This window comes from Streptopelia decaocto, assembly GCF_964273445.1.
Source record: "Streptopelia decaocto genome assembly, chromosome: 7".
NCBI lineage: Eukaryota > Metazoa > Chordata > Aves > Columbiformes > Columbidae > Streptopelia > Streptopelia decaocto.
This window is the reverse complement of record NC_138661.1, coordinates 31912170-31934248: the sequence shown is the minus strand read 5'-3', so window position 1 is coordinate 31934248 and position 22079 is coordinate 31912170. Positions and strand designations below refer to the sequence as shown.

At 38.6% G+C, this 22079-nt stretch overlaps 1 protein-coding gene across 1 annotated transcript; it reads left to right on the top strand.

Moving 5' to 3' along the window:
* The first annotated feature begins 534 nt into the window (after nt 1–534).
* On the top strand, nt 535–5911 carry ACTC1 (actin alpha cardiac muscle 1). The gene is made up of 7 exons (XM_082058562.1): nt 535–627; nt 1228–1376; nt 2444–2768; nt 3415–3576; nt 3690–3881; nt 5033–5214; nt 5584–5911. Exons 2-7 carry the CDS (start codon nt 1248–1250, stop codon nt 5725–5727), a joined length of 1134 nt encoding a protein of 377 aa, XP_081914688.1. The 5' UTR covers nt 535–627; nt 1228–1247; the 3' UTR covers nt 5728–5911.
* Nucleotides 5912–22079: the final 16168 nt, after the last annotated feature.

Genomic DNA, 22079 nt, shown 5'->3' with positions numbered 1-22079 from the left:
TCCTTCCTAAGGCAACATAGGCAGCAGGTGCTGCCTCCAAGCAGTAGAAAAGCTTCAGTTGTTGGCACCAAAGAAACCTCACGGGTCGTCGAAAAAACAGGAGTTAGACTGGCTCGTTTTCAGTGGAAAAACGAAAAGCTGGGGTAGAAAACAGCCGTGCAGCTTCCCCCGCACCGTCCGCCAAGCCCGAGCGTCTCCAGTTTTTGGGTCCACCTGGGCCAGCACTCGGCGGGTGTCGACACCTCGGGGCAGCGGCGGCCGGAGGCGAGCCGAGCCCCTGCGAAGCGGCCGGGGAGGCCACCTTGCCAGGCGGCTCCCTAGGAGCGCTGGCCCCCGAGGGGCTGCGCGGGGCTCCCTATTTGGCCATGCGGCGGGCCGGGGGCGCGCTGCCCCGCGCCTGCCTTACATGGGCCGGGCAGCCGGGCCGCGGCGGGGCTGGCCGGGCTCCATTCATGGCTGCGCGGCCGCTCAATGGCGCAGAGCCGACCAAATAAGGAGAAGGTGGCTGCCCCATCCCGCGGCGGCCCCGGCCGACGCTGCCCCTCGGGGGGGTATAAATTGGGGCGTCTCCGCGGACACGGCACCCAGGCTCTCCTACGCAGCCGCCCCGCCGCCGGTGCTGGTCTGGTGAGTAGTGCGGCGGCGCCCGCAGCCCCGCGGGGCGGCTCGGGGCGGACAGGGAGGGATGGGACGGGATGCATGGCAGGTACCGACGGGCGGCGCGTACCTGTCCTGAAGGTACAGCCGCCGCTCTGCCTGTGCACGTCCCAGCTTGGCGTAATTTCGGCCGGGGACACCGTTCCCGTCCCCCGCCGCCCCCCACGCAGCAGCAGACACCGCGGCCCGACGGGGCGCGCCGCCCCGCCGCCTGTGAAATGCTCTGGGCAGGGCCGAACTCTGCGATTTCAAAAGCTTACTCTCCTGTTTCGGAGACCGGCCTGAGGGTATCGCTAATGATGCTCTAATGAGCGCTTTGCAAGCCGGGGCGCCTTTTGAAGCGCGGAGAAGAAAGCGACTGACGGATCCCAGTTAAAGCCCTGTCCGCGCGCGTGGCTGAGCCATCGAGCATCCTCCTGGGACCAGTCAAATTTCCCGCTCTGTGTGCCGCCGCCGGCCGTGCCCTCCGGGATGGCGGGCGGGAAGGGCCGTCCGGGGGACTCGGCAGGGACCGGCGGCAGCGCCGCGCTGTCCGCAGGGGTCTAGACGTGTCGCCTCGTTGTTTTTCAGGTCCGTGCCTCCCTCCGAAGATGTGTGACGACGAGGAGACCACCGCGCTGGTGTGCGACAACGGCTCGGGGCTGGTCAAGGCGGGCTTTGCCGGAGATGATGCCCCCAGGGCTGTTTTCCCATCCATCGTGGGCCGCCCGAGGCACCAGGTAAACATGGGGAGCAGGACCGAGCCTTCTCCCTCCTCCAGGAGTCACCTCCACTCACCCTTTCCCTCCTTAGTTTTTCTGCCTTGTCCCACATGCCCTGCTTTTCCCTTTGCCCACTTCTTGTGGTGGTACTAAAGATGCCTTTCCACTTCTCTCCAGTGCTTCCCTCAACAACTCCTCTTTTGATTGTCCCTATGTCCTTTCTATTACTGTCTCCCTTTCCCCCAGCTATTTCTAGTTCAACTTTCAACTTGACTCTCTCTCTGTTCTCTCTCTTAATGAGCCCAAACCCAGCCTCCAACAAAGCTGCTGCCCACTCCATCCACTAGGCCAGACATGCAGCTGGTGGCAGTTCAGAGCACGTCCACTGGCTGAATTTCTGTATGATACAGTTTGTTTAAAGCCCTTCCCGCCCATCCTGTCCAATGGTTCATATACCAAACACCTTCTTTCAGTTTCCTTTACTACTTTTGTCTATCTCTGATCTTACCTTTCTAAGCCTCCTTTGCTTTGTTCCTATGTGATCCTCCTCTTTTGTTACAGTTAAATCAGCACACAGAAAATACTGTACTTTTTCTCCCACAATTGCCTTGGTAAAAAGTTTGTAAGGCTTTCCCCCCCCCCACCCCCCCAACTTAATTGTTCAAAATTCATGTATTGTTATTGTGAATATATTACTGCTGAGACTTGGTATCAGTAGTCATTTTGGCAGTGTCTTCCTTCACTAGAAGGCTTATTTCCCTCCATATCTTCTTGTTTATAAACTTTCTTTGAATGTCTCTCTGTTTCTTTTCCTGCTCGTGGTATTGTGGAGTTTACTTTCAGTCAAACTTTTGGACCACAAAGAAGTAATAGAAAATAAAAGCTGTATTAAAGAAAAAAGGGGTTTCTGTGAAAACTTCAAGTTCTGTTGACTTAATATTTCAATAATGCTAATTTCTTTTCCAAAACAACCTTTTTGTGGTGTGACCTTGCTTGAAAATAGCATAGTTGTCTGTGGTGTGATTGTTTGCGCTCTGTGATATTGTTTTCCTCAAATAATGTTTTTCTGTATTTTCTTCTCTTAGGGTGTTATGGTTGGTATGGGTCAAAAAGATTCCTATGTGGGTGATGAAGCTCAGAGCAAAAGAGGTATCCTTACTTTGAAATATCCCATTGAACATGGCATCATCACCAACTGGGATGATATGGAAAAGATCTGGCACCACACTTTCTACAATGAGCTCCGTGTGGCCCCTGAGGAACACCCTACCTTGCTCACAGAAGCCCCTTTGAACCCTAAAGCTAATCGTGAAAAGATGACCCAGATAATGTTTGAGACCTTCAATGTACCTGCTATGTATGTCGCGATCCAGGCTGTCCTGTCACTGTATGCCTCTGGTCGTACAACAGGTAAAACAAAAAATTAAAAGTATTTATCGGGAACCCTCCTTCCTTCTCACTCCAAATAGGAAAAACAAACAAACAAAAACAAACAAAAACTTAACTCATTCAAATCTGCAGAAAACTAGGTATTTTTCATTTATGATGATCAGTGAGAAGAGTAGCAGAAAAGCCGGTACAAAATAGGCTGTGGAAAGGACAATGTAGACCTGTCTGCCTTGCTTTCAGAAGGGCACTGTGGAACTGACTCTCCTGCCGCCTTGTCATGGCGAGAATGAGGAGACATTCCTGTGAAGATACTACAGTTACACAATATTACACCAGTTTAAGGATTTAAATGGGGCCCAAAAGATGCCCATTATTGAATCAGGATAATCACTATTGCAAATATACTTACTGCTCAGTGTATTAGCAGTGGAAGTCTGTTTGTATGGATGAGCTTAAAATATGTATGGGAAAGTTCAAGCCAAACAGGGATGTCCAGAAAGCAAAGACAGAAGGAATGGGCAAGATTTTTATGGCTCAAATAGAATGCTGCTTCTTTATACTGCCTGAGAAATCCTAGCTTTTGTTGTATTTGTTGCTGCTTACCCTACCAAAGGGCTCAAAGCATTTGCTAGGTGATTCAAACTACTCTCTGACATTTCTTTCCCAGGTATTGTTCTTGACTCTGGAGATGGTGTCACCCACAATGTACCTATTTATGAAGGTTATGCTTTGCCTCATGCTATCATGCGTCTGGATCTGGCTGGCAGGGATCTGACTGACTACCTCATGAAGATCCTCACAGAGCGTGGCTATTCCTTTGTGACAACAGGTCAGTCCTTCAGCTTTGCCCTCCTGTGAAAATCCTCATATCTCTCTTGGCCCATCTTCTTCCTCTACTGTTTTGTTTATCCAAACCTTGATTTGAGTTCCATATACTTGCAGCTGAACGTGAGATTGTTCGTGATATCAAAGAGAAATTGTGCTACGTTGCACTGGACTTTGAGAATGAAATGGCCACTGCTGCCTCTTCCTCCTCTCTGGAAAAGAGCTATGAATTGCCTGATGGTCAGGTGATCACAATTGGTAACGAACGTTTCCGCTGCCCTGAAACCTTATTCCAGCCATCCTTTATTGGTAAGTGCTCCCAGGAAATTCTCCTTTCAGTAGGAGGCATGAAAGAATCAGAAGGTGTCCCACTCCTCTTCTTGCTTATCAAAATTTGACACAAAATCAAACATGAATAATGAGTTAGATCATCTGGTCCCTGTAAGCTGTGCTTAGTGCAAGCTCAGCTGGTAATTAGCTGGGTCTTGTTGCAAGTTTTATACCAGATTTTAGGGTCACAATTTTTCATGATAAAATGAAGTTAGAATATCATCAGGTCATAATGGAAAGAACAGTTTCCAGTGCTGTGTTTATAAAGCTTACACTTAAAACAGTACCTGACTGCAAGAAGAAGTAAGCTGCCTCAGAGAAGAAAAAAAAAATTGAATGAAGGTGTGCATATATTTATATGTACTGTAACTGAACATTGCTGTCATCAAGATGGTAATCTTCGCTGTTTGTGAGAGCAGCTGACAGATACAGCAAATGCTTTTACCCTAAGTCCTGAGCAATAAATGCAGTTGTTCATCAGCTGACATCTTACTGTGGATCTAGTGTCAGCCCTTTCAGGAAGCACCTGTTAAAATTAATGAATTGGAATGCAACCTACAAACACTTGCTTCTGGTTTCTTTTTCCTTACTACCAAGTACTAATATCTTGGTCCATATCTTGGTTATGTCTTGCCCTAATGTTTATAAATGGTATAGACTATATTTTGAGTAGGCTGAAAAATAAACGAAGCTACTGTTGTCTTCTTTAGTTCTGCTTCAGCTGCTTTCATTGTCTTTATTGCTGTCTTTTCTATACTCAGCTAATGCTTTTTGTGAGACTCTGACATAACCTGATGCACATAGTTTCTATTTTATTCTATATAATTTCTCCCATTGCCATATACCGAATGAGTTTATCTTATGCATCTGCCTCTTCTCTTACTGTATATTTTGAGTACCTTCCCTTTCATATGCATTATGATTCTTACCCTTTCTAACAATTTTTCGTTTTCTTAGCTACTTCCGTAATTCCGCTTTTGAATGTTTTTCTACAACATTTAATAATCAGTAAGCAATGTTGCAACAAAAATATCATAGTAGTTCATATTGATGATGAGAAATGCTGAGAGTTCTCATCATGAAGACCTCTTGTATAATTTACCAATCTACTTGTCTTCTTTCTTCTATAGGTATGGAATCTGCTGGTATCCATGAAACTACCTACAACAGTATCATGAAGTGTGATATTGATATTCGTAAGGACCTGTATGCTAACAACGTCCTCTCAGGTGGAACGACAATGTACCCTGGCATTGCTGATCGCATGCAGAAGGAAATCACTGCACTTGCTCCTAGCACTATGAAGATCAAGGTGAGGAATTTGACTCTGTACTATAAAACGTAGGTAAGAATGGGGAAAATGTCCACATCATTAAACTGGGATATAGGAACAACTCAAAAGTGAGATCAAGAGCTGATGGACCGAGGGGAAGAAATTCCATTTAAACAGCACAATTATATTGATTGGAAGAAAGTCTTAGAAAAGAGGAAAACAGGGTTATACTTTTTCTTAGAGAATATTACATGTATTGTACCAGCTGCTGAAGATCAATATTGTTATTATAGAAAAGTTCCTTATTTACTTAAGGAAATATCTATTGCTTTGTTACATTGTTGATGTGGGTTGGTTGTTCAGAAATGCAACTGTTAAATGAGAGTTTGTCGTTTTTCTTTATTGTAGATCATTGCCCCACCTGAGCGCAAGTACTCTGTCTGGATTGGTGGCTCCATTCTAGCATCTCTGTCCACCTTCCAGCAAATGTGGATCAGTAAACAGGAGTATGATGAAGCTGGCCCATCCATTGTCCACCGCAAGTGCTTCTAAGTGCTTTTCCCTAAATTTACTGCCCATTCAGGATGACGAAAATATGCTTCTTGGAGTCTTCTGGCAACCCTTCCTGAACTCTTCAGTCATTGTACAGTTTGTTTACACACCCGTGCAATTTATTTGTGCTTCTAATATTTATTGCTTTATAAATAAACAAGATCTGGGACTTGCAACCTACAAATGATTGTCTTTTCTTTTTTTTTTTTATTACAAGTATTCTTGTTTAAGAAAATGAAACTGAACACCCTGGGGTTTGGAAACTCCCATCAAACCTATCAATGCCTTCACTGCATGCATGTCCTTCTAACTGATCTAGGGATTAGGTAATGGTTTTCTATCGGTAAGAATTTATAGTTTTTGTTTTGAAACTTGAAACAAAAGAAGCATCATATTCCAGGGCTTACAAAGAAATAGCCTTGAGGGTAGACCCAATAGTGGAAGAAAACCTCTCATAGTCACTCAATGGGATTAGAAACATTTATTCTTTTGCATTTATTATAACTCAAGTATTTTAATATTAATTTAATGAAAGAAAAGTTTCTCTAAAAGAATTAGGTTAATACATTTAGAATGTGATTTATAACTAATTAGCTCAATCTTATTTTCTGGGGGCTATAAAAATTTATGACAAAATGTTAATTCAACCTGACAATTCACTCATTTTCCCTCATCTCTTCAAAGCCACAGATAAAGAAATGAATCCTTTATTGTACTAATGCATAAGAATCAAACTTTTGCTGTATAAACATAAAATTGCTATCATCATTATTATTTTCACATCATCATTCATGTGTCTTAGGCAATTTTTAATGCTTAATGTTTGCTATTTTTTGTTGTTATTTGACCCAGATACTACATTCATAAATTTCCTACTTTCCATCATCTTTTGTATTTCTCACCATGACTTTTTTATAACTCTGCTTTTTTGTGCTTTTTTTTTTCTTTTAAACAGTATCTAAAAGGTGAAGTACCAAATGATCTGAGAGATTTTTGTTAAAATAATGGAGTGAGTCAGTTTCATAGCTTGCACTATATACAGATGGGTTTGTGTGAACTTTATTTAGGAAATCAAAGCATTTGTGATGCTGTGCATGTGGTTATTTAGGTATGTGCTCAGCTGAGAGCCATTACAGGTGTTTGAAAAGATTAGATTTCATGCTAAGCTTATACTCAAATGCTATTTTTTAAAAAAGCAGATAATAACAGGCAGTTTACACATTTGCAGGGAAACCTTTGCTGTTTCTCCTACCTCTTATTTTCAGGCAAAGGCATTAAAACTAGCCATTAGATGTGATCTGCAGTTAAGCAGAACTGATTTTACTCTTTAAATACATGAACACATTTAGTATCTATTTTCAATCCACTTATCATTCAAAGACATTTTGCTGAAGTACTATTATAATTGTCTACTATTGGCTTACAATTGAAATTTTCAAATAGTTCTAGATATTTTTGCTTTTGGGTAGAGAAAGTGGATAAAGTTGTTAAATATAAATAAAATTTAAACATAAATATGAAAATTTAAACCTTTTTTACAATTTAAACATAAATTTAAACATTTTAAACAAGCATAAAAATGAAGTTTTAACATTTAATATTACAATCTAAACATAAATATGGAATATTTGTCCTCCCACTGCACACAGTATTACTGAAATGCTGCTACAAATAGTCCTTTTCACTCTACAGTATAAATTAACTCATCTGTGAATATGTGAAGGCAGAGTCAACAGCTTCCACTGTTCTCAAGAAGGTTTCCAGCGTAAGGAACCACTTGGAAGTTCACACCATGGAGAAAGCTGGTTATGTTTAGAAAACATGGGAACATTTCCAGATTTCTGACCAACACAAATTTTATCGTTCAAACTTAAATGACATGTGCCGGTGACATTTGCATATTGTTGTTCAGAACCATTCACTTTTCTTGCTTGGTCTTGCTTGCTAATTTGAAAGATTTGACCCGTCAGAAAGGTCATCTCAGGTATTAGTGCAAATGAATAGGGTGATACTGGACATAAATTTCAACTAATTGGAGCTTAAAATGTTAAGCAAGTATGCAAAGGGCATGCTAAGTCAGAGCCAGTGGATGCCTGACTGACTGGCTCTGGCTGGTCAGCCAGGAACAGCGGGTGTTCAGCTGGCACCACACTCATGGCTGTGATCACTCTTGAGCATGTGGGCATGAGGAAGGAACTGAAGGAAGCCGCTGGTTGCATGACATTCTTTTCACAGACATTTTTGGGTTTGCAGTTCCCAGTTTATAGAAATGAATCTGAGCAGCAAGGATAGTGCAAGAGGCTTGAGTACACATAGGGAAATGACTAAAAAGCAGGAGTACTTTAACCTTATTCACTCCTTATAGCATGTTTCAAATTGTATTCAGTTTTAATACAGTAATTCCATATTTTGCCATATGCAGTGAAAACTTTAATAATACAATGGGATGGGAAGTATGCTAACTACTTATGGAAGCAAAACATGGGAAAGGTCAAGTTCTTTTAAATATGGATAATGCAACTGATGAATTTGATTGAAATGAGTTTGAATGTTAAGTCACATAAGCTAAGATTCCAGATTCTAATAAGAGATGCCACTGCTTAAGGTTATCTTCTGTTTACATTTTACAATAAGCCTTAGCAACAGTAATATACATTTTTATGCAAATGAAGATGGGGAATGGGATGCAGAAGTTAACTGGAGAGCACCTATATGGTAACCAGTAAAATTACTGCAGGTACTTGTTTGAAAGAGGCAAATTAAAAACCAGGTGTACCCAAAGCCTGCTGTGATCATCTGCAGGGTTTCAACATATTATACAATCTTCAGCTCTGAAACACCTCAGCTAATGAAGACATTGACATGAATTTTGAGACCGAAGGATTGTGGCTAACCTTAATTTTTCTTGTTGAAATTGTCTTTGGATGGAAGAGGGAAACAATGTTCAGCCAAACTTATAGATTCAACACAAACATTTTGAAGAGCAGTGTGGATACATGGCAAAATATCTATTTGCCACATCGAAGTGTGTCCTATTATTTGACTTTGCAGCTCCTTGTTGCTTTACATGTAAAATGATGTGGAAGCCATTCTGTGGAAGTCAATCTGAATTGATTTTTAACCTAGGTAAAGAGGCTTTATTCAATAATAAGGGCTAAAAAGTACTAAGAAATACTAATATACAACACTATGAGGTGGGACAAAATGTTATGGCCTGTTCAAGCAGCCAGAACAACACAGGACAATACTTCTGCTTTTGACTGAAGGATATTGGAATTTTGCCACAGTTGCCTGACCTGATCTCACAGAAAACTTTCCTTGTCAATCAAGAAGTTTGTTGGCACTTAAGGAGTATAGAGGCACAGGATTATGACCAGAACAGAAAGCTTGTAACATCTCTATGAAGTATGTGTGAAGAATCTGAAAATCTTGTGATGCTGCTCAAAATGATGGAGTTTTTGACAAGAAATAAGGAGACATTTCAAGAGTCACTTGTTAGTGCTTCAAGGCTCTTTCAAAAAAAATGCAGGACAGTAATTTTAAATTTGATAGGGTTGTCTACTTTGCACTAATCTTGTCTAAAAATGCTGTTTTAGCTAAAGCTTTAAAAAAGTCAACCCGAGGCAAAGTGCTAATATGAAAAAATTAGCCTGAATAATTGAATCCTGTAGAGTGATAATTTTTTAAATGTAGAATAAGGGGGTTTTGTACTTAACAACATTAGTTGACTAATGCGTGTGACAGTCAGATTAATCTACAATAATAACACAACAACAACAAAAAAAGATAAAAACCTCTTCTCTGCTGATTGGATAAACTGAATACGAGGCCCAGGCAGAGATTGTTGCTTTCGTCCATTAACAGCTGCACCCAGTTCCACCCTGAAGCACCCTGTGACAGAAGCCTCTGTCATTATCAAGACACAAGAAAGAGGAAAAAAAAAAAAGTCATTTATAAAATGGAGTGATTAGTAACTCTCATTACACTCAAGAAAGAAGTAATTCAGGCAGTTAACGTACTACCAATTACTTTTGCTTTTTCTCCTGAGAATGACTGATTGCTGAAACTTGCAAATTCAGCATGTAGAAATGTTAATTATTGGAAAAATTTTATTATGCTGCTATCTAATTAAAGGATGGATTTAATTCGTGATTAAGCTGTCCTGTGTGAATAATGTTGGATGAATACAGTTTAGCAGATATTAGCAGAAGTTCATATACCTGGTGGCAATCTTATTTTTCATCACAAAGAAATAATTCACAAATCACAGTATCTCTGGGGTCTACCAAATATAGAGCAGTATGGTCTCTTAGGGGAGATTAATTGTAATTTAGAAATACTTTTAGCCATTTTCTGTCAAGTGAGATATATATATATATATATATATATATATATATGCAGGCGGGAAACAGGATGTAGAATAGTATAAAGCTTTATTGACATAGGTTTAAGTAACAAATACATGATACAGTAAGTCCGGGAACATACCAAATAAAATCCAGGTAGCAAGGCAATAAGAAAGAGCTTAAAGATTAGTTCTGAGTCTCTAAGCCCCTCAGGTTTAGATCACTAGAAAGGGTATTGTCAATGATAATGAGAACTACACAAGCTGTCATTCCAAAGGGTCCCAAATGCCTCACGAGGTACATTGTGGCTTCTAGACATGCTTTTGCAAAAAGGTGATGCTCAAAGGGAAATCGAGGAGCTCCTGGGTGCTAGGGAGGACCTGCAACACCAGCTTTTCTAGAGAGGGTGGAAATAGGTGGCTGTGGCGGCACAGCAACTGCTGCCACATATTCCTTCCTCTCCCCAGCTCTCTGTAGCTGGCTGTGTTTGCCTCAGCTGAGATCAAAGAAAGAGAGGAAGGAAGGAAGGAGGGAAGGAAGGAAGGAAGGAAGGAAGGAAGGAAGGAAGGAAGGAAGGAAGGAAGGAAGGAAGGAAGGAAGGAAGGAAGGAAGGAAGGAGAGAGAAAGAGAGAGGAAGGGAGGAAGGAAAACAAGGGAGGAAGGAAAACAAGGGAGGAAGGGAGGAAGGAAAACAAGGGAGGAAGGAAAACAAGGGAGGAAGGGAGGAAGGAAAACAAGGGAGGAAGGGAGGAAGGGAGGAAGGGAGGAAGGGAGGAAGGGAGGAAGGGAGGAAGGGAGGAAGGGAGGAAAGAAAGAAAGAAAGAAAGAAAGAAAGAAAGAAAGAAAGAAAGAAAGAAAGAAAGAAAGAAAGAAAGAAAGAAAGAAAGAAAGAAAGAAGGAAAGAAAGAGAAAGAGAGAGAAAGAGAGAAAGAGAGAAAGAGAGAGAGAAAGAAAGAGAGAAAGAAAGAGAGAGAGAAAGAGAGAAAGAAAGAGAGAAAGAAAGAAAGAAAAAGAAAGAAAGAAAGAAAGAAAGAAAGAGAGAGAGAAAGAAAGAGAGAAAGAAAGAGAGAAAGAGAGAAAGAAAGAGAAAGAGAGAAAGAGAGAAAGAGAGAGAAAGAGAGAAAGAAAGAAAGAGAGAAAGAGAGAAAGAAAGAGAGAAAGAGAGAAAGAGAAGAAAGAGAGAAAGAGAGAAAGAAAGAGAGAAAGAAAGAGAGAAAGAAAGAGAGAAAGAAAGAGAGAAAGAGAGAAAGAGAGAGAGAAAGAGAGAAAGAGAGAAAGAGAGAAAGAGAGAAAGAAAGAAAGAAAGAAAGAAAGAAAGAAAGAGAGAAAGAGAGAAAGAGAGAAAGAGAGAAAGAGAGAAAGAAAGAGAAAGAAAGAGAGAAAGAAAGAGAGAAAGAAAGAGAGAAAGAAAGAGAGAAAGAGAGAAAGAGAGAAAGAGAGAAAGAGAGAAAGAGAGAAAGAGAGAAAGAGAGAAAGAGAGAAAGAAAGAAAGAAAGAAAGAAAGAAAGAAAGAAAGAAAGAGAGAAAGAGGGAAGAGAGAAAGAGAGAAAGAAAGAGAGAAAGAGAGAAAGAAAGAGAAAGAGAGAAAGAGAGAAAGAGAGAGAAAGAGAGAGAGAAAGAGAGAAAGAGAGAAAGAGAGAGAGAGAAAGAGAGAAAGAGAGAAAGAGAGAAAGAGAGAAAGAGAGAAAGAGAGAAAGAGAGAAAGAAAAAAGAAAGAAAGAAAGAAAGAAAGAAAGAGAAAGAAAGAAAGAAAGAAAGAAAGAAAGAAAGAAAGAAAGAAAGAAAGAAAGAAAGAGAAAGAAAGAAAGAAAGAAAGAAAGAAAGAAAGAAAGAAAGAAAGAAAGAAAGAAAGAAAGAAAGAAAGAAAGAAAGAAAGAAAGAAAGAAAGAAAGAAAGAAAGAAAGAAAGAAAGAAAAAGAAAGAAAGAAAAAGAAAGATAGATCTAGTTCCTTTTGCTCTAGGGAGGCAGGGGTCTAGGAGGCACATATTGCTGGGCCAGTTGGGGTGGGGAGATCTTCCACAGCATCCACAAGCACAGAGATTTTACAGTAGCTTCTATAAAAGGAAAAAGATAAGTTTAGGGAATTCAAGCCATATCTTCATGTTTATGTAACGAGTTTTGGCACTGAATTTCATGTTAGTCCTTCTTTATTTATTGCTTTGATTATACAAACAATTTTCAGGACATAGGCTTCTGTCTTCAAAAGCTGTCTCTATATAAAAAACCCAAAACCCGCAAAATCAAACCAAACCAAACCAAACCAAAACCAACCAAAAAGAACCCCAAATCAAAGCCAAATACAAACAGGATAAGAAACATTAATCTTAAGCAAGAAAATTGTCTACCTCGAATCTTTTTTAAACTAAATATTATTGGTAACTAAAAATGTTTTGAAGTTGACTATTTATATGTGTGTTTGCAATGCTCTGATTCTCTGATGAGCCAGAGGGGAGAAGAATTCTTGCAGATGTAGAAAGCACAGCAGATTTTAAAGACAAACCATTGAACAAGTCACAAGAAAAATGCACTTTACCATTTAATTCTTTAGCATGAATTGAATTTAGCACCTAAACTGGGAGAACCTTCCTTGTCAAGAAGCACCACCTATAAGAAAACGTTGTTTTCCACTGGTTAAATCAAGGGCTTTCTGTAGTTATAACATTACTTTGAGTAAAAGATTAAAGAGCATTGTCTCCTCCTTGACTTCTGTTACAGGCCAAACAGAAAACACCTTCTTGTGCTAAACTTGTGACTTCATTATCTAACGTATTAGTTTGACAACTGGAGTAACTGATTATCTAAATTAATATCATTAACCAATTGAGTTACTATTACAGCATCAGTTGTGAATTCAACTCCATTACCTTACTGTCTTGTTCATAATTAAAACACTGAACTCATAGCAGACAGCCTGTTTGCATATGTAGAAATGTGAGCTGTGAAAAATACAATCTGTAGTTTTATTCTTACAAATGTTTAATGATGTCTTTGATCCATATTTTAAAATCCATACATGTATTTGCAAGAATGAATATATAGTAGGTATTTAAGGTATATTATGGCTTACTAAATGTCAGAATCCATCATGAGAGACTTCAAAATGCCTAGATATGTTTTTAAATTGTAATGTATTGTATTGTAAAAAACAAGACCTTTAATATGTGATGGACAGGTTTACAAAAATGGTCTTAGGCCTTACTGTCTTACTGTTGTGGAAAGAATTTTAGATTTATTTTTAATTGAATTGGAGCTTTCCTGTGCAGCCCAGCTCTGTATGGCAACCAGACAAACTGCAGTAATGCAGTAGCTTTTGATCTTTTGCCCATGTGTTTTGGCGGCTAAATCTAATGGACTTAGAAAGAGACTTGCATGGAACTGTATCTTCACTGTACATAGGAAAATGAGGGATTGTGTTGTTGCCGTTGATAGTCAATCTTGCATTTAGTTCTGGGTTCTCCAAAGTGTTTGCTGTAATAACATATATATATTTATAGATATATTTATGCATATGTGTGTATGCATATACATGCACATACAAACATTCCCCCAGGTCTTCTCAAGAACTTTGCAATGGAAGAGGGTCCCTGACTTGGTAACAAGTTTCAGAGAACATGTATGTATGACATAGCAGATGAGTCTCCCCTCTAGAAAATTAGCATAGTTGAAATTGGGAGGGCATGTCAGAAACATCACAGAGATATTTGCCTAAGACAAAACTGTGGGTATATTGTAGCCTGGTTCCTAAGACAGATTTTAATTCCTGGGTTAGTTTTCTGCTGAAGGCAAAACCTCAGAACTTTGGAATTCTTAGAAAAGATCAGAACTGAAGTGTTTTTAATGATGATGTCAAATACTCTTTCCTTCTTACAACCTACGGTCAAAATGCCACAGAAGTATGTTCTTTGGATGTATCTTGAATACATCACACACTACTGAAAGTGTAGAAAGTGCCCGAAGTCATGTAGAGAGTAAGTCTGCAATGTCTGGAGTCACATTCTGTATTGCAGTGGCTGCAGCAATAGTTGTGTGGACTTTTCCTTTCTCGTCAAACATAACATCAGTTGTCGTCATGAACTGGGTGGACAGATTTGTTTCTGCCCTTTCATTTCACCTGAGAATATGAATTCTACCTGTTCTACTGTCACTTAACAGAAATAGGAAACTACCTTATGACCTTATATTTCTAAATTAACAGCATACGAAATTATCAGGAATAGTAGTCTGCAGGATCTTTCTTCTGCTAAAAGGCATACAAAGGGTTCCTTTGCTTATTCTTTTCATATATATTATAGAAAGCTAATATAATATTATTTAAAATGCTAAAACCCAATTTCTTTTGTAAATAATAATACAGAGATGGTGATTGTGCAGTCTCCAAATAGGGTCATGTGGTGACAGAGAGACAGTGGGTGCTATTAAAAGCTTGACATTTATCACTCACAGTGGTTAAATTTATCATGGTATTTGTGGCATTTGCCAATCTAAGTATAGAGAATGCCACAAATACTACTGAACAGATAAATACTGCTGTCCAAAACCCAACCATCTTCTGGTGGTGCTTTGTTAAACCTACAGCATTCTATGTTCTGGAAATGCATTGCAGGTGCTACTAGCTAGGAAATTCTCTGTATGGAAAAGGAAAAAAAGTTTGTTATACTTTTCTTGCCTATTTAGACCAAAAGGTCTTTTGTATAGGAAATATTCCTGCATGTCTATTTGTAGACTCCAGAGCAATGGAGTACCTATGAGAGTTTGAGTGTTCTAAAGCTAATAAAAATAATAGTGTTCACAAGGACAAAATGGTGTCAGGCCAGCACATGAAAGTTAGGAAGTGTTCCGCTAGAAAATATGCCATGTATCTTGTGACTAACAACCCATTGTGCAAGTCTGGTTGAGGAAAATGGGGTTTCAAGCAGAAAATAATTCTCTAGGACATAATCTAAGAACTCTAGAGCTCTGCTTAAATCCTGAAGGACAGAATGGATATAATCAATCACATTGTGCACATACTCTAAAATACACAGAAAAATCATCATTACATTCTTTGCAATAACTGCAGAAAAAAACATTAAGTTAACAAAGTGCATAACCAAACTATTTTTTCTTCACCTAGTAAAACAACTTTAACTGGGGTAGAGGAGATAAAGGCTTTGCCAATTTCTTACAGTGTTGGGCTTTCAAAGTCTAGGCATCCAAATCCCATTTGTACCTTGGAAAATATTGTTTCTAGACTTCTCCATGTTCACAGGGTGAACATGAAATGGATAGCTGCTCTCAAGTCTTACCTGCAGGTGCAGTTCTGCCCTTGCTTGGACTGAAGAAGGTGCTGTGGTGCTAAAGCAACAATTATCATAGGTATTAAGTTGTGTACATGGTATTTTGCTACAGTTTGAGAAAGTGTAGCAAAAAGTTGAAATAATGTGGGCACAATTGTGACCCAGTTCTTCATCTTTGGCAATGATGTACGCTTGATTCCTTAATGGGATTCTATCCTTGTGGACAGATCTAAGCCCAGAGTTAGATAATTTCCCTGCCACGGAGCTGTTGAGACTGACTATTTGATTATCTCTTAATATTTTTAATGCATCTGGTTACAGCAGATGGCACTGAAGAGTATATGATGAAATTCCTGGACTATTGACAAAACCTGTGTATTGTAAGTCAGTCCTGCTGTCAGTCCTTGACATGAACTCTTCATGTTCATCTGGCATTCTCCTCCAAATTCCCTGCTCTTCCCACAAACTCAATATGCCTGGTGAAAACGATGGAGGGAAGTATGTTAGGGAAAGAGGGTATTGTATCCAGCTTCAGTAATTTCTATAATAATTTAATATTTTCCTAAATCATAGGTAGGTTGATCTCCTTAAAAATCTCTTGAAGAATGGAATGTATTTTGCTTCAATGAGTATTATTTTGGAAGACTAGAACTTCAGATATAACTTAGATGTAGAACAAAATGCTGCGACATATTCCTAGGTCCATAAAAAAATTGTAAAGGCAAAACTCTCAGTTCAGACAAACTGGAACACCGCTCTTGTTTTGAAGCCAATGATCCTAGTAGGACTGTCTAAAGTAGGTGGGGGTTATTTTCTTCAACAATTTTTCTTTTTTTTTTTTTTTTTCCATGCTGTCAATCTCCAGTGTGTGCTCCTAATTAACCATTGAATATAATGGCTGAAAAGAGTCAACTGGAGACACTCTTTGTCTTTGTGAAAAGGCCCTTAGTGTGGATTTTTTAAATTGTCTGTCTTGGCCTGGATTCTAGTGCAATCGGCTGCAGGCACTGAAAGTTAACTTAAATGCTGGTGTGTACAACTTTTGAATTGTTTATTACACCCACCAAATTGCTGGATGTTTTATGTGTTCAAAGCAGCTATGTACCTCTGAATATAGTTTTTGATTGCCAAGAAGATGATTTTCATAATAAATATCAAACATAAGAAACAGTTTTGTGTTCTCTAAAGTAAGAATGCAATGCTACACAGTCACAGAAGTCACTTTGAATCATGTACTGCTCTAGCTGCCTTTTCTATGTGTATTGTGATTTATTTTCCTATTCACACATTCACTCAATTAAAAATAAATGTATTTCAACAAGCTATTCATAGCCATTATAGCAGTGCACTTGATTTGTTCCAGAGGCAGCTGTGATAGGCCATACCGTCTCTGCAGGACAATCACCACTGCCTTGTGACACAAGTATTTTGGCACTTCCTAGTTCTGGAAGGACTGTTTTTCCCTACTGCCACAGAAAAGAACAATTAAATAGCTTTTATTGAATTCTTTTGACACATTTACTTGATACATTGCTCTGACCAACCCTACCAGTGAAAATAAAGGATAGCTCTTATTTATCATGTCAAAAAGTGTCTTACTTTATGCTATACTTCTTTTTTTTTCCTTTTCCAAAAGTCCTAAAAACCGAAGAAAACCACATTATTGGAAAGGCCTTATCACAAGAGGAGATACCTCAAAAAAGGGGAAACGGTCCCTGTTCTCTGCTTGGGGATGTTTCTGTCACCATGGCACAGGTAGGAGCTTGACACCCAGTTTAGCTTGTTGGCCGCATTGCCTTTCACCATGAAGCATGCTGTATTAAGCGTATTTTCCATTCAGCGGGAAATCTGCCTGCATAGTGTGTATGAATCATCCACCTGTCTAGTTGGTGTTCTTTGGATTAATTGATCTATCTGTGAGCTCAGGTTTTCTCTCATGCTTTGTTTGTCCTCGTGGCGGTCTTATTTGGATTTCACACATTCATTTTTGCAGTACATAGTGCCTTCAAGCCCGAAGAACAGTTTGCACTGACATTTCAGGTAGCATGATCCTGGACTTTGATAGCTAGTTGGTGTAATTAAACTAAGTATGCTTCACAAATGCTTGTTAAAGCCCTGTGGACTCTTGGCTGGTTGTTTTGTGTTTGCTGTTTGTTGTTTGGTTTTGTTTTTTTCTTTTATTTTTAAAATTTGTTTTTGTTTTTATTTGGGTTTTTGTTTGTTTGATCATTTTCTTTGTCCCACTGCACTAGCTTTCCTGTAAGCCTTTTCTCTTTATAATACAATTTCTGCCCCAAGGCAGATCCTTTGCTCTGAGGACATATATGAAATAATGAAATGTATCAAACACCACTAATGAAAGAAATCAAAGCAACAATTTATCCATGTCTTTTTGACATACTACTTATTGACATATTTTTTAAAAAGGGCAAGTCTTTAAATGGTTATCAGCAAAAATTCAAAGCCACTTGCCTGGTTTTTGTCCACTGAAACTGTAGGATAAATATACCTCTATGGTGAAATCAGGGCTGGAAATATGATTTCTGTTCCTCAGCATCAGAAGAGGTCTGGTTTTGAGGAAACCCTCGACAGCTGCATCTCAGCATAAGGCATTGAAACTCCTGTCTGAAAATTATCTGAATGTAATATTTATCTATTTTAATCATGTGAAAATCTTTATTAAATCAAAAGCTTAGGAGCCATGGTCCTTCTGTTTTTTTGATTCACTGTAACCTGTCCTTTCTTTTGAGGCAGAGTGAATCCTCTGGGGTGAGACAAATCCTACATAGAAACATTCTTAGAAGTTTTCACTAGAAAGTCTCTATTTCCTTGTGGCTCTGCCCTGAAGAAGGAGAATTACAGTATATCTGGATGGGGAAAGGGAGGCTCATTGTCCTGTGTCAGGAGATATGACCTCTTTATTGGTTTGAATGCAGCCTAAGTGAGTGTGCCCTGAGGAATTTGTGTGCAAAATGGAGATATTCTGGAGGAGGTGACTGAAGAAAAATAAAATTCTGTATTTACTTAATTGTGTTCCCAGCAAGTACAGACACATACAAATGTAAGAGATGCTTTAAAACCTGGAAAAAACAGAAAATGTAGACAAAACCTGATGTGGTATTTTAAATAAATCTTAGTAATTAATCCAAAATAATAAAGTACACATTAAATATTTACCCAATTTCATGTAAGTGTAAACATATGGCACTATTCTCACACTGCTGTAGACTTTGAAGTTCAACCGATGAACATTTTAAATGGCAGATTCTATGGTTCAGGGTCTGCTTCAGGTGTTCATCCTGGGAGGAGGTGGGTGATGGAGCCTTCTGGTTTCCCTTTGATCCTCTGGGAGATGTAGAGCTGGGCAAGCACTAGCTGGAAAGATACCCAGGGACGACTCAAACAGCTGCTTGGCGCCATCATTAGTGCAAACCTGTCTGCCCACACCAGGTCCCCAAGCCTCCAGGGACTGGTGTATAGACCATGTGGATAGAGTATGGGAAAGTATGGCTTTCTACACTGTTTCCCACTCAGCTTGATAGACACAGCTTTACATGATGGAAATCATAGAGCAAGGTACTGTGAAAATTCTTTTTTCTTTTTTTTTCTTTTTTTTTTTTTTTTTCTATAAATCAATGATTTGGTTATGTTTCTCACAGAAAAACAGTCCCCACTTTCTTACAGGAAAGTGTGAAAGAGGTTGCAAACAGCTGCAAAGCAGAATTTCTAAATTTAAAATGCAAAGTAAATATCTGGTTAAAATGAGGACAGATTTGCATAGGATGTGTGTAAATCAATGCAGTCCTTGAGCAACTCTGACCTAAGTGAGAAATTACGTGGGTTTCACTGTTATCTAGAAAAGTAATCTGTAACTTCTAATACCATAGCAACATTACACATAATGCTGATTTGTCTTTTTCTTAAAAGCACAGAAATAAATCATGCAGTTGTAGGTGTTATACAATGTTTTATGAATTATTGAATTGATCTTTTTCTCTTGCTCTGTCACAAAGTCTTTCCTGTGGCATAGTCAAAAATACACAATCTCTAGTAGATTCTGGCAAATATGGTTTTGAATTGAATATTTCAGAACATGAAATATTTTTGTAAAATCTGTAGGTAACCACTTCAATTTTCTGTGGGATAGAAGAAATTGAGTACTGTAATCACAACTTAATAAAAGTCAGGACTTTTGATTCACAGAAAATTTTGATATTCCAAGTTTGATTTTGCTCAATTTTGTGACAGGAACATTACAAAAATGTAATGAAATGCACATCCTGGAAAACTTTTTGTTTAGGAAATATTAACAAATAGTGTTCTGAAAACAAAGCACACTCCACAGCACTGAGTGGATGCTGCTTATTAATAATAGTTGTGGAACTCACAAAAATGCCAGTTTAAATCCACACCTGTGAAACACCAGATGTGTATGATTGTAATGAGTCTGGGAAACTATTCTGGGTCTATGAATCAGTATTTTCCAGTGAAAGTGTGTAGATCAATAGACTAGACTTAAGACTCTAGACTGAAAAATTAACACTTTTGAATGTCTATAAAACTTTTAATTCACTTGATTCTTTTTCTTTTTTTTTCTTTTTTTTTTTCTTTTTTTTTTTTTTTAATATTCCATGAACTCTACAAAATATGTCAGATTCGTCTTTCAAACTCATGACTGTATATTCTTGATCCGGGCATATTAATGTCACAGAAAATTCAACTCAATAGCTTAACCTAGGGTATTACCTGGCACAAAGTCTAAAATCATGCGGAATTTAAATCTATTCTCCCTGCACAGGTCATTTAAATGACCTCAATAATCTTATAGAAGAGGTTTCATAGAGAATATGAGTTCCTATGGAATTCTCTGTTAAATATTATTTTATATTTCTTTTTGCAGTCTGTCATGCAAAGACACTGATTATAAAACACGTGCATAAGTCTGCACACACATGTATGCGTGTGTGCACATTTATACCTTATATATCTGTAATTGTTTTAATATCAAATATATTTCAGACATTTTAATTGCAACTGTAGAATATTTTAATGACAGAAGGATAAAAAATCCCCTCGATTTCTTACTAAGCTTCCGCTTTTCACTCCTGCTCACTGGCATAGTTTACTTTCAAATCAATCATTTGACTGCCCTAGTTATTTCAAGGGATTGTTTCAGCCTGGCCTCTGAAGGGATGCTTTAATGTAATGTCAATTCCCTTCTGAGGCTGGTGAGATGGGGAGGGAGAGGAGGAAAGTGAGGGGCACCAGGAATACTGAAGACATATGGTGGTGTAACAATCAAAACAAAGGAAAGCAACTGTGCCGTAAATCACGTCACTGAACTGAATGCAGCCAGGAGTATAGGGATTCAGCATTTGGATGAAGATACATGTAGACAAGGCAAAGCAAAGCAGTAGGTCTGAAAAAATATGCTTGATGTAATGCATTCATACTGAAATAAGCACGATTTTTTTTCCCCTGCTATGGAATACAAGAAATATCAAAATGTTGCTTAGAGTTCCAATCTAGAGGACTCATTTCTAATTATTTAATCTTATTTTTTGCTGTTCGGCGTATTCTGAAGCACTCATTAACTTTCTCATAATCTGTATTCTACCATTAGAGATTTAACTGTTCTGGTGTAAATAAGGTCCTAAGGGTTTTTAAATTCTGGGTCCACTAAAGTCAGTAGGAATTGCCATTAGTAGCATGAAAATTGACTACCATGGGATGGAGATATTACAATCTAAATGGAAAATAAATGTATTTTTACTCTTTGAAAAATTAAAATTATTTAATGATTAAAAATAATAATTATTTAATTATTAAAAAAATATAAATTTACTTAAGCTTCTTCCGATTACAATTTGTAATTCCTTTTGATTTCTAAGGAAAAGAGGAAAATAAGGTTTGCCAAACTGGGTCTTGCTGATATTCTGTATTGGTTCTAACACAGTGGCTGCATAATTGACTGGTATTTTACCATAATGCACTAATCTGTTATATTGGGCTGCATATATTTTGGAATATGTATGTTTGAAAGAATAGACTCTAGGAAAAAAAAAACAGCTTTTCACCAGTGAAAGATCATTTTCATTCACATATGGAATTTATTATTATGTGTTTCTTTGCATCTTTACAATGTGTGCTAAATCTGATTATATGAAACCCTTTATAGTCTTCCTTTTCCAAGGCATTTTTGAATGGCTCTTTGGTGAGTATGGAACCTTAAAGTAAGCTATAATGGGAATCCACATGAAATTTGCTCACACATTTATGCTTAAACCATCATAGTCCATGAAGCTGCATTAATGGATACTTTAGTAGAATGTGAGTGCTCTTTTGAGACTCGTGAAAGAGAGAAGAGAAAATCAGGAGACTGCAGCAGATGGTCTGGCTCCTGGAATATTTTAGTTCTTTTGTACTTCCTTCCAGAGCCTGTCAATTCAGAATGATTTGATTCCATGAAGTTTTCCTTCTTCTAGCTGGAGCTTGTCTGCAAACAAATTGGACTTCACTCTCGGGAGTTTGCAAGAAGTGCGGACCTCTGCTGTATTGGGAGCTGTGTATATGCCAGTAGTATATGCAATTGTGATTTCGTATATATGTCCAAATTATTTCCAAGGAAATTGATTTGAACTGCTCATTTTTTTCATGAGAAGGTCCTTGTGGACAGATGACAAGACCCCCATGAAGCTTGAGTGATTTTATCTGTTGGGGAATCAAATA

Excerpts from the sequence above, each read along its gene's own strand:
- ACTC1 (XM_082058562.1), top strand. The coding sequence starts at position 1,248 with ATGTGTGACGACGAGGAGACCACCGCGCTGGTGTGCGACAACGGCTCG. Across the intron at positions 2,769-3,414 it reads TGCCTCTGGTCGTACAACAG|GTATTGTTCTTGACTCTGGA; the intron begins GTAAAACAAAAA and ends TTTCTTTCCCAG. Across the intron at positions 3,882-5,032 it reads ATTCCAGCCATCCTTTATTG|GTATGGAATCTGCTGGTATC; the intron begins GTAAGTGCTCCC and ends TTTCTTCTATAG.